The following is a 13,791-nucleotide window of genomic DNA, read 5'->3' as shown; positions in this document are numbered from 1 at the left end:
AGAGCTACGACAATCTTCCTGGATTTGTGTCTACATTAAATGACAAGGCAATACAGCCTTGTCTCTAGCCGAGGGGCAAGGCAATACAATGTGGAACGTTGTGAACAGCCAGCTAGGCTCAGAGTGAGTGAACACTATGAAAGCAAGTGAACAAGCCTGGAGATGCAGCTTGATTCTTTTTGTGAGCTGGGTGTGTCTGAGCGTGCAGTATCTTTGCTGCAGTATGATAATGATATTTGCAGACCAAGGTGCAGCATTGAAGCAAAGACATGTGCTGTGAGTTGATCAGAGATGTAACATGATAGTCTTAGAGGCTGTCACATGTTGAATGCCAATGTCTATGGGCAATGGGGTGCCTGTGCCCAATGCCTATTGTGCATGCCCTGAGTTGCTGCTTAATGCTGAGCAATATGGAGGCTCGTCACATCCAGTGGTGAGCTAAAATCACCATGTACCCACTCCGACTTCCTTGCTGAGAATTTTCAGCATTTTCAGGAAATCAGGAAGCTAAATAATAATGAGGCGAGATCTGCAGTTAATAGGATCATTAACAAGCACAATCTCTTTTAATAGGTAACTTGTTGCTGCTGAATGAGAATCTCGAGTTAAAATGCGCAGCAGTTGTTCTTGCATTCGAGATAGGTCTCACTGATATTCTCACTTACTTCTGCCATATTTCTGGCCATAGCCTACTCCCTTTAGATCCATTTAAACTTTTGTCCCTCATATCTGCGTGTAGTTTCATCGAGACGCGGCATGTAGATAGGGAAGAGGAGGAAGCTGAAGATAAATCTTTGGTGACTTTGGGCATGAGCAGGAAATAAAAACCATATTTGGAGATGCACTGGATGCTGGTTGAATATGAGTAGAGCAATAAAAATGTTTACTGCACTGAATAGTTGAGGAAAAGTGTTGGCAAATAATGACTTGATCAACTGTGATAAAGGCTGTGGACAGATTGTAAAAATAAAAAGGTCAAAGTTACAGAGGATGTTATACATGACCTTGGATAGATCAATTTTGGTCCCACAGAGAGGGCTTGAACAGAAATGATTCTAGTAGGGATTGGAGAGAGAGGCATTAATTCCTACAGTGAGGATTTCAAATTCTATGTGCAAAAGCAGTCACTAGGTTAGTCCATAACAGAAGCTAAACAAATCCTTGTGTTACCTGTCAGGAAACCAAAATCATCTCACCCAACATACCCAGTGCAGATATATTATCTCAAAACCAAACTACTCCTGAAGGACTCAGCTACACTGCAAAGAATACGGTGACAGCTGTTCAAGCCCTCTCTGTGGGACCAAAACTGCTCTATCCAAGGTCATGCATAACATCCCCTGTAACTTTGACCTTTTAATCTTTACAATCTGCCCACAGCCTTCATCACAGATCCTCCTGAAATCCATTCCTGATCAGATACCCACAACTACATCTTCTAAAGAGTCGAAGACAGTGTAAAATTTCATCAGGTATCTGAGACCAAGACCAAGGGCACGAGAGAGGTAACAAGAATTAAGCTGGAAAGAAAGGCAAACTCTGACTTGCAGTAAAATCACCATAAATACATGATGTACAGCACTTGCTAATGTTACCTAAAAGGAGCTATCAGAGCCTTCATATTTTGTTTCTTCCTCTTCTCAGGAAGATCTAACAGCCCCACAGCCTCCATCATTGATACAGTAAAGAGGTAGGTTTTGAAACAACCCAGCCAAGGAATTGAACCCTGGGCTGTAGGCACCAATCCACACTGCTCCATCCAACCAAATAAATCATTCCCCCCACCCCCACACCTTCCGTAAGGAGCCCAAATTGTTGTGGCAACACATTTGTAACGTGGAACTACTGCTGGGCATGATAGATGGCTCCAATTCCAATCATAACTACATCTTCTTGGAGATCACTATGCTTTGCTGAAACTTACAATTGCTATCAATGTAGAGGCTGCTGATGGAGACATCATTATGAGAAGATACTTTCTTTGGTGGAGTGCAGTACTGTACAACATAAATATGGGTATAATCACTTTTCATACATTAGCTGGAATAGGTTCTGCACCTGAAATTCTGCAAGCATTACGCCATTAGGAAATTTTACTTGAAGCACAAGTAAAATATCACCCCCATGCGCAGATGGTCTCTTATGAAATTAGCTATGTACCAATTTGATCATCAGTACAAACCAACAAAGAATTTCCTTGACCTTCACAAAAGCAACACACTGAGATTGCTGGAAATCTAATATAAGAATAAAAAATGATTGAAATACTCAGGAGGTCAATCAACATCTGTCGAGAAAAAGAATGAAGCAGAGTTAACCTTATAATTTTATGACCCTTTGGAGAAACTTTAACTCTTTCTTTTCCACAGATGCTGCCTGATCTGTTATTTCCAGCATTTTATATGTCTTTATTGTCAAAGTATTTTTGCATTTGAGTAGATCCATATCTGGTAATATTTTTTAGTCTGAAAATAATATCTCCCCAATATAACCCAAGGAAAATCAGCAAGTTACCTTCACACCAGCATGTGCTTCATTATACCAGCAATCTCAATATGACATTGCAGTTTCCTCTAAGTGCCACTGACATCTGAATTTATTGTACTATTTTACAAATATTTTAATAAACTATTTGGTTTAAAAAAGTATAACATTAACAATATGTAATATATCACCGAACATGAAAAAGAAAGGCAAATTTTCAGGTCCTCAGCTTCATGAATGTATTAAATTAAATCTGATTGTTTTGTCAGCAAATGTTCACCAAAATAAAACCACACACTAAGAATGTTTTGCCGTTACAAACAATGGATTCTATTTTTCCATTAGCTTTCAAGGGGGATTTGAGGGATGAAATCTCACCCATATCACAAGGGCCATATAGGAATCTATTGAAACAGCACCAGGCAATGCAACCAGTGAAAGGAGGAATACCCTTTATTGCAGTCTGCTGAATTTTTCAAGTTGGAAGACATTCTACCGATTGTCCTTATTTAGGCAGTAAGCCAGCCCCAGGTCAATTAAATGGTCCCATGCAAAATTGGGGCCTGTAGCTACATTCTCCTGAGAATGAATCAAGACTTGAAACAGTCCCAACATGTTTCTAACCATCCCCACCCCACGCTGAATGAAAAAAAAACTGCCCTGGTATTTGAGAGACACCGAGTTCTGGTAAAGAGTTACTGGACTCGAAACGTGAACTCTTTTTTTTTCCCCACAGATGCTGCCAGACCTGCTGAGTTTCTCCAGCAATTTCTGTTTTTGTTTCAGATCTCCAGCATCTTTGCTTTAATATAGACATAGAAAATTGTTTTTTAATCTAAGAGATAAGCAATCTAATCAAGTACCACAGGGTCAATATATTTTCAGCTGTGGAAAACCTGGTAAAATGCAAACTCTTGTTGATTAGCTTCCATTAGTGGATTTCAGTATCCCTTGAGATTTTTTTCAACGATGCAGTTACAGTACCAGGACAAAAGATAATCTGAAGAGATTCGCCTCCATCATATCTTTCACCTTGATTGAGTGCTATCTATAATCAAAGCAGTTAGAATTAGACATTTCGTTTGTAAAGTTGAGAATGGACCATTAGGCTCTAAATCAAAATAACAGTATGTTATAGGCTCAGCATGGACTTGATGGGAACAAATGACCTGCTTCCACACTGTAGGCTGTCCATCTGCAATCAAAAGTCTAGCCTTCAAAAATAGACTCTGAAGTAAAAATTTCACAAAGTTTAAACTGAACAGAGTTGCTACCTGTCAGTTTCTGACACATGGGTTTCTTGGAACCTGCAGGTATTGAAGTTTCAGTAAGAAATGTAATGATTTCATTTTGAAATATATGCTTTTATATCTTCAGTTTATTTAAACTCTTATTGTAATGGAACTTTTAATTCCTGAGAATAATGAAAGTATTTTGAGCCGCTTGCTTATTATTAATTCATCTTAACTAACTATTCATCATTGATTGTATTCATATCCCTTAACTATTTCCTATCTGCAGTTTACTAACCACTTTTTTCATATTTAACTTGCACAGTATCTCCCACTTCAGTTTTAATTTACACCAGTTTATTCCAATCCAATCAATAAATTGTGGCAGCAAAATGTGACATGTGGCATGCAAATGTGTCAATGTCAAAAATGCAACTATGGAAAAAATCATGGTAGTTACAGGGAAAATTTCAAATGTCAAATCCCAGCATGGAAAGTCAGCACTGAAGTCACAGTACTCACAGTGCTCTTAAGTAAAGCTGCCCTTAAAGATTTCACAATCACTAGCAAAATTAGACCAATCTTTCATAGCCTAGTTGACTTAAGTATATCTATTCTTATTATGCCAAATCAATGAAGATTTGTTTTTTTTTTAATTTGTTTATGAGATGTGAATGGGATTTGTTGCCCAGAGGGAAGTTAAGAGTAGACCAAATTGCATGGATTTGGAGCTACCTGTAGACAAAACCAGGTAAAGGTGGCAGATATCTTTCCTTAAAATTATTAGAGCAAGGTAGAGCTTTCCAACAATTGACAGTGGTTACAAAGTCACTATAAGGCTAGTTTTTAATTCCAAGTGTTCATTAAATTTAAATTTCACTATCTAGTACAGTGGGATTCAAATCCATGTCCCTGAATGATAATCTGGGGTTCTGGACTATTTGTCCAATGATATAACAACAATACCAGCATTTCTTATTATCCTTCAGAGTTGTTCAGAACTTCAGTCAATAATGGAAATATATATAGATGCACAAGTGCAAAATAGCATGTAAATTGGATCATTATGGAGAAAAGTAATTTGTATGGAAAATAATAATCTCAAGTAGATGTTGATATAAAACTCCAGTATGGGTTAGAGTCATACAGGGAAGTAATTTTGAGTTACACTGATGACAATTTATTGCTCCCTGGTGAAACTAAGAACTCACTCAATGACAATCAGTTAAACTTGTATTTTGTACAACAAATGTTGTGCTCATCATAATTTCAATTTTAATTATACCTAATTAAAGAAATCCTGCCACTCCCCAACAAGTAGACATATATCATTTTGAGATTGTACAATTAGGAGGAAAATCACACTTCAGGAGAAGTAAAAGGATTTGTTGAAGATGAAATTTCAGCCCAAGATTACTTAATGAGATGGTAATAGTTTCACATTAAATATGCAGCTATCTTTGAAACCACTAATACTGTCATAAGATTCCTGATGATTTTAATTTTCTTGTAGCTCAATGTAACACAAAATTACTTACTCTGTATCACTCTAACCCATTCTTGAGATTTGTCATTATTTTCCATGTCAATAACTTTTCTTCATATGTATAATTATTATGTTGTTTTATATGTTCTGCTAATTTCAGTTTTTTTTTCACAACTCCATAACCATAGGGTGTGATGTGAGGTCAGCAAAGTCAAGTAACGTTGTTGTCCCTTTCATTTTTCTCCGCCATCGATAGTGACAGGGACTGGATGAGAATAAATTCCAAACAAGTTTTATTAGGAGGGAACCAAGGGATCTGATTTAAAATTTAAAATATTCAAAATTAGGTTTCATAATTGGGTTCGCATGGGACGACAGTTTAGTACAATAAATTTAAACCCAAGTATTATTTTCTGGGATTGGCCTCATTGTGATTTCTTTCAATATAGGTCATAGTTAAATGGCTCCTGAGACCCATGATTTATATTACTGAATTCAATTGATGCTCATCCTAAAGTACTTTTCACTGAATTAATAGTATTTGCATAACTAGCCAATTATCATACTTAAATTCTTTGAGATTACTATTGGCCAATAGATTTCTTACCATTAACTCTCCTGTTCCACACATCTGTATCAATGGTTAAAAAAAAGAGCCTGAATTAGAAAAGACAATTTTATGTAGGTAGATTTTTTTTGGAATGCATATTGGAAACTAATTATGTTTTATGCTTTGTTTTGAGAATTACATATGCTGAGAACAGATGGAGAGCATTTATTGTTGATGGAGCAATTAACCTCTTCAATAAAAAAAACTCTTCAAAATGCTAATTGAAGAGGAGATAACTTTGGTCTGGATAACATTGTCAAAATTCTATGAAATAGCTAAAGTTCACATTTAATTGTATTCAGTTGCTTGGTTTATTTTTCATATTGTTTTATTTTTATCCAGAAATGCTTTCACACATCATTGAACAGTGTTTTTACCCATCACAAAATTACCTGTGCTATTTTTTTCCCTTTATCCTCCACCATTAAATCACCTACGTTTCCAATTAAATCCCAATTTACCTGCAAAACCCACCAGACACAGTGCAGCAAGACCAAAGGTGAATATAAGGTCATGGGGGGGCACTGAATCTAAATGGTGTGGAGGGGGAAATAAGACATTGCACCCCCTGCAGTGCCCACCTTTCTTCAAAGGTTCATACAGGTGTAGATATTTTCTAATTCACCTGGTCAGAGATGCTATTTGCATGTTTCCTGAGCAAGATGGGATTGAACCTGGACCTCCTGGCTCAGAGGTAGAGGGACACTACCACCACACCACAAGAGCTCTTTCATGCTGGCATGTGTTTTTTCAACTGAAAGCAATCAGCTCTTTAAAACTTAATAATTCATTTGTTTATTGATCTGAAAGAGTCACTACACAGGGTTATCAGTTGATTAATAAGTAAGAGTCCAGGTATGTTACCTAAATTCAACCAGATGCCTTGTCTCAGAACAAATGACTACAGAAAAAAAGCCTGATGGCACCTTCTTATTCATTACAAAAAAGAGTAGCTATAATTTGGAAGGCACTAAGCTGATGTGCATCTACTGAGGGTGTTTAACATATGGGGTGAAATCAAAACTAGGCCAATAGCTAAATGTTTGAGTAATGTGGCATTGCTGGCTTTCTGGCATTGCTGGAGAATCTGATCTTCTGTCATCCGGAGAAAAGATGAAAATGCGTCCTTCTCAGGTGCTGTCGCACCTTTGTTGTCCCATTGTCATGCATGACAACAGCATAGCAGTATATTCTTTTTAATCACTCAATGGATGTGTGTGTTGCTGGCTGGCTAGCATTTATTGCCCATTCTTGGTGACCTCCATTCTTGAAGTATTGCAGTCTGGTCTCTAAATAGACCAACAATGCTATTAGGGAGGAACTTCCAGGATTTTGACCCAACACCATTGAAGGAACAGCGATATATTTCAAAGCCTGATTGGTAAGTACCGGATAGTTTATTGAGTATACAATAGCTTGGAAACTCTTCTCCTACTTCTCCTTCAAGCTTAAATGTCATCCCAGTCAGTATATCTTTAAGAGACATGCTCATGATATCACTTTATCATAGCATTATACTCAAAAATACAAAGTCTCATAGTCCAAATTACCTCAAATTGCCTGAATTATGACTCTCTACTGGAAATTTGTTCCCTTGGGGTAAATGTTATAATTCAATAGTGGATTGGATGGAACAAAATACTCTGAGTTAGGTGATTCTAATTAACAAGTTTACTGTTGGTTATAAACATATTAAGTGGTGATAAATATATTAAGTGGTACATTTACATATTGAGCACTAAGTATATAATAAGCAGAAGTATATGTAAAACAGCAGATAAATATATGTATGTATACATAGCAATATATATGTATATGAAGCAATAATTTACTTTAGATATATTTGAAATATTAGTAAACTAATAAGCAGAGCTATTAGCTTAAACTACTTCAGACATGTTCAGCAATGGGTCTCACTGCCTCCTGCCCTTTGGGGACCCTGCTTACAATGATTAGCCTGGAGAACTGCGTTTCAAGCAACATTCACAAAAATGGTCCAAGGTGAAATCTGCTGAGTAAGGCAAAATCCCCAATATTAATATTATTCTGAATCTAAGATTATGTAGCATGTCATCATTCCATGGTACTTTCAATATTTTCCTGGACATTTCATGATAGAGGAAAAACACTTCCAGGTGGCTCCATGTGATGGCCAAGCTGGACAATTCTCAGCTGTGTAGCATCACAGTTATTTCTCGGTCAAAACAAGCTATTTTCACATTTGGCCTGTTTCCCATGTACTTTTTCACTTTATTTCATTTGTTCATTCTCATATCCAAGTAACCCTTAACAGTTAACACTCAACGGTTAACCCTTAATGATCTAGTTTTAAGATGCTGTTTTTAATCCTACCACTCCAGTAAACTAATATTTTAAATTTAAGTACAGGCACTTATGTGCCTGAGGAGTATAATGTTTGCACCTTATAGCTAGTTGAGATAAATGTCTCTGGATTCTTCAATACCACAATATCCAGATCCAATTTCTGACATGACAAGAGATAACATAAATGTTTCCACACCAGATGAAACAACCTGTTGGATGCAAACTCACACCACTTCATAAACTGCAAGAAATAATGGATCTAATAATCTGAGCAACAACTAAATACACTGAGTATCTGCAATCAATGTAACAGAGTCACCAAGCCTCCCCTCCTCTGTCTGCATCGAAGAAATAACATAGTTCATGTTTCACTGCATTGCATTGTATAAGCACAACTCACAAATTGGAGGTCACTTCCTCCACACTATACAACATTATACAGAAGGTTCCTAGTTGGCATCTGCAAACACACTCAACTACTACCCCACCACACCCGGCACCTTCCCCTGCAACCGCAGGAAATGCTACACTTGTCCCCACACCTCCTCCCTCACCCCCATCCCAGGCCCCAAGATGACATTCCACATTAAGCAGAGGTTCACCTGCACATCTGCCAATGTGGTATACTGCATCCACTGTACCCGGTGCGGCTTCCTCTACATTGGGGAAACCAAGCGGAGGCTTGGGGACCGCTTTGCAGAACACCTCCGCTCAGTTCGCAACAAACAACTGCACCTCCCAGTCGCAAACCATTTCCACTCCCCCTCCCATTCTCTTGATGACATGTCCATCATGGGCCTCATGCACTGCCACAATGATGCCACCCGAAGGTTGCAGGAACAGCAACTCATATTCCGCCTGGGAACCCTGCAGCCATATGGTATCAATGTGGACTTCACCAGTTTCAAAACCTCCCCTTCCCCTACTGCATCCCTAAACCAGCCCAGTTCATCCCCTCCCCCCACTGCACCACACAACCAGCCCAGCTCTTCCCCCCCACCCACTGCATCCCAAAACCAGTCCAACCTGTCTCTGCCTCCCTAACCGGTTCTTCCTCTCACCCATCCCTTCCTCCCACCCCAAGCCGCACCCCCCGCTACCTACTAACCTCATCCCACCTCCTTGACCTGTCCGTCTTCCCTGGACTGACCTATCCCCTCCCTACCTCCCCACCTACACTCTCTCCACCTATCTTCTTTACTCTCCATCTTCGGTCCGCCTCCCCCTCTCTCCCTATTTATTCCAGTTCCCTCCCCCCATCCCCCTCTCTGATGAAGGGTCTCGGCCCGAAACGTCAGCTTTTGTGCTCCTGAGATGCTGCTTTGCCTGCTGTGTTCATCCAGCCTCACATTTTATTATCTTGGAATCTCCAGCATCTGCAGTTCCCATTATCTCTGATACTATACTAACCTCATCCCACCTCCTTGACCTGTCCGTCTTCCCTGGACTGACCTATCCCCTCCCCACCTACACCCTCTCCACCTATCTTCTTTACTCTCCATCTTCGGTCCGCCTCCCCCTCTCTCCCTATTTATTCCAGTTCCCTCCCCCCATCCCCCTCTCTGATGAAGGGTCCAGGCCCGAAACGTCAGCTTTTGTGCTCCTGAGATGCTGCTTGGCCTGCTGTGTTCATCCAGCCTCACATTTTATTATCTTGGAATCTCCAGCATCTGCAGTTCCCATTATCTCTCAACTACCAACCGTCCTGATTTCGGTGACAATATTTGTATGCCTGAAAGCAAGGGTCGGTACATTATTTAGAGAATAGTCCTCCATATTTTCATATGGTGGAGCCCAAAACCCAGGATGAGCCAGGGAGGGGGATAGAAAGAGAGGCAAATGGACAAGTGTTTGTACTTAGTGGCTAACGTAAGCTGTGTCATTTGAATTAAAGCAGTAGGTTTTTTAAACTTATTCATTCTTGGAATTGCTGTGCACATCACTGGCCAGGTCAACATTAATTAGGCAATCATCCCCAACTGCCCTTAAAAATAAAGCAAGCTGCCATCTTGATACCCTGCAGTCAATGTGGTGCCATAGGCATTAGGAGGGAGTTCCAGGACTTGCCGGAGTGTCATAGAAGGGACAGCAATATAATTCCAAGTTAGGATGGTGTGTTGGTCTGTGGGTGTGTGGTTTGCAGGGGAGACTGCAGGTGGTGATGTTCCCATGCATCTGCTGCCCTTGTCATCTTAGGTGATAGACGTCTAAGTGGGTGGTAAAGTGCTGCTTAATGACCCTCTGCAAATGATTAAGAATATGTGATGGAGGAAGTTCAATGAGAACAAAAGAATCATGGTAAGATTACCAATGCTCTGACAAAACCGCTCCTTCAGAATTGCCCCCAGTTATGCTTCTGGCCATTAGACCGATTACAGCTTAAATCCCACTTTTCTGAGCTATGTTAGAACCTAAGTTAGGGAAATGTCAAGGAAACATTTTAAACACCTAAGTACATTTTATAAAATTCAAGTTTTTTTTATTAGGACAAAACAGAAGGATTTAAAATTAAAATATTCAAAATAGCATTTAAACTTATGTTCACTTGCAATAGTGGAGGATCTGAAACCAATATGGATTTTTGGGAACTGGTTGCTAAGACTCATGAGTTATACTACAGGACTTACATCCATATTCAACCTTAACTACTTTTCTGACACGAAGCAGTTAGATGGCTGGCCGATTACACTATTTCTGTTTTCTTTAATTGTTGGCATTTCTTAATATTTTTGAAAAGCTCCAATGATTGTCAATTTACCTTCTTATTTTATAATTAGCAAATGCAATACCTGTGCATTCTTCTGTTTTCTTTTGTAGTTTGGAATAACAGCAACACTCAAACCATGCACAGGAGGCACACCACCCTTCGTGAGAAGGGAAGGAGACAGGCTATCAGAGGTCCGGCCTACATGTTCAATGAGAAGGGCAAAAATTTGACACCTGAAGAGGAGCGTTTCCTGGATGCAGCAGAATATGGAAATATACCAGTGGTGCGCAAGATGCTAGAGGAGTCAAAGACATTGAATTTCAATTGTGTTGACTATATGGGGCAAAATGCTTTACAACTTGCAGTGGGGAATGAACATTTGGAAGTGACAGAGCTCCTTTTAAAAAAAGAGAATCTTGCACGGATTGGTGATGGACTACTGCTGGCAATCAGCAAAGGTTATGTGAGGATAGTGGAGGCCATTTTAAATCATTCAGCCTTTGCCCAAGGGCATCGTTTGGCCATGAGCCCACTTGAGCAAGAGCTTCGGGATGATGATTTTTATGCCTATGATGAGGACGGTACACGTTTCTCCCAAGACATCACTCCAGTCATTCTTGCTTCTCATTGCCAGGAATATGAGATTGTACACATACTACTTCTGAAGGGTGCACGGATTGAGAAACCTCATGACTATTTTTGCAAATGCAGTGAGTGCGTTGAGAAACAAAAACGAGATTCTTTTAGTCATTCCAGGTCCAGGATGAATGCCTACAAGGGATTAGCAAGTGCTGCTCATTTGTCTTTATCAAGTGAAGACCCAGTACTTACAGCTTTGGAACTAAGTAATGAACTAGCGCAACTAGCCAATATTGAGACAGAGTTTAAGGTAAACCATTTTACTTCTTTTAAACCTCCTCTGTATCTCTGATCTTGCCACCAAATATAAAGATTAAAGGTGCCCATTCAAATGTATTTATTAGATATGTTTTCATTTATTGTTAATTTTGACCTTGAACCTACTACAGCTGTAATATATTCTCTGGTATATAATCAGGGCAATAGGTTTAAACTCAAAAAGAGGGTGCTAATATATTACCACAGATATTCTGTATAGATGTTGTTATTACATTTCAAAAGTGAATATTTTATCAGTTGAAGTCCATAACACAAAATAAAATTGGTGATCATAATTTATTGATAAATAAGTGTTTTGTTTTACTGTCTTGAAATTTATAGGCTCAGCTGTTAATTTAGGAAATGAATATTTGTTATAAAATTTGATTTACAATAGACACTCAGGTTGAAAATCTATAGCCCAGAGAGCTCACTATTGAAACTCATTGTTTGAGAGGGGAAATAATTCAGACCAAGATCCAATTGTAGCAAGTTTCTGTCCCTCTTTTTTTACAGCATTTAGAGTTCCACCTCAAATGAAGCCTTTTTAAAAAAAAAACATATTTCCTGTAGATTTTAAGTACAAAGCCATAGCTGACAGAATTGTGCCACCTCTGGTAGATGGAGTCAGCCATCCCAATACATGCGAATCTACATGGAGTAGATTTACATGCTTGCAACAGCTAGATCCTGGCAAAGAAAATTGTCCAATTAACAAAGTTGAGTTCTCCGAAAGCAGCAAGTTTTAAATTTGGAATCTTGTTAAAATCAGTTACCTTCAGTTTGCACAATGGCCCAACTGGCACTATGGCAAGGTGTTGTAGCAATGCCCCTCCCATCACCTCCCTACACTGCTGAAGCAAGCAGCACAAATGTCACAGCTACCTGACCAAAATATGCTACTGTCCCAAGGTTTGGAGTTGGGACAATCAGGGACAAAACCAGCACTCAGAGGTTCAAAATCCAATATTGATATCACTCCAAAGGCTGTTACCTCACACCCATCGAATTATCGCTGGGTTAATCCTAGGTTTAAATTATAATATTCTTTAAGGTGGTTTCAAAGCCAGCTTTTAGTACTAGAAGCTCCATTGCACTTAGAAATGTTGTGTGTCCCCTTCTTTAATATCTTGTCTGGAACTAACTATTGGTAATATATCTTCTGTGTCAGATACTTTGATCCACTGTTTGTTATTTGTATTTATTGTGTTGTATTTTATCTATTATTGGCAACTATGATTGTACTTTACTGCAGTGTAGGACAGCAATCAAGTTTTTTTTTCTGGTGTCATTGTGGAATTGGTTGGGACTATTTTATCCATAAATTTTCTTTTAACTTTGCAATTTTCTCCTGCAAGTGGTGGCTTAGAAAATGTCTGATATCATATGTTTGACAGCTACCATGTTGGATAAGGATCTAGGGAACGCATCAAAATAGTTGAAAGTGCTCAATTAAACATTTCTTAAAAATCCATGGAGTAAGATCCTTATGTCGTTGGACTGCCTCAGGGCCCAACTCATCATATGATGAATTTGCTTGGCAACATGTGATGGTAACATTTAGCAAATAATATTCAAGAGTGTTGTGTAAAGGGTTCATCAACAACAGGCAGGTTAGTTGCTAGTTGCTCTTTTTGAAACTGACTGGTGGCATCTAGATGTTTTCTGGCCTATTACATGATTTCCACAATTTATTTCTAACTTTCATGACAAGTGGCTGCTGTACAGCCTAAACAGGGAGGTGAAGATACCCCAAAGGGGTAGAGCAGAATGCATCTGTGGCCTCACTGTCTCTTGGAGAGCTCTCAGAAAGAATCCAGCTGCCAACTAATGATGCCCTGGACCATCACCACATCTGCAGGAACAGAACTTGTGCTCAGAATGACAATTCCTATCCAGGGGCTGTGAAGGTCATAACTGCTCTTTTTTTTTACTGTTGGTGACTCTCATTTCAAGAAGCAACTGGGCCCAGCTGGCATTTCCAACCTACCTTTAATCCATACGTGTGATGTAAGTGAAGCCATTTTCTCCAAGAGCAAAGTCCTTCATA

The 13,791-nt window shown here is 39.1% G+C and overlaps 1 protein-coding gene across 1 annotated transcript in view; it reads left to right on the top strand.

Moving 5' to 3' along the window:
* The window catches only part of LOC125458098 (short transient receptor potential channel 7-like), a 123,133-nt gene that overhangs the window by 16,819 nt on the left and 92,523 nt on the right, over window positions 1-13,791 (top strand). The window contains exon 2 of the mRNA XM_048542992.1: window positions 10,955-11,733. Within this exon, the coding sequence (XP_048398949.1) occupies window positions 10,981-11,733 (753 nt within the window). The 5' untranslated portion in view covers window positions 10,955-10,980. The remainder of the gene's footprint in view (window positions 1-10,954; window positions 11,734-13,791) is intronic.

The sequence above is a fragment of the Stegostoma tigrinum genome, chromosome 13 (genome assembly GCF_030684315.1).
Source record: "Stegostoma tigrinum isolate sSteTig4 chromosome 13, sSteTig4.hap1, whole genome shotgun sequence".
Classification (NCBI taxonomy): Eukaryota; Metazoa; Chordata; class Chondrichthyes; order Orectolobiformes; family Stegostomatidae; genus Stegostoma; species Stegostoma tigrinum.
Note: the sequence above shows the minus strand (reverse complement) of the source record. Positions and strands in the feature narration are given on the sequence as shown.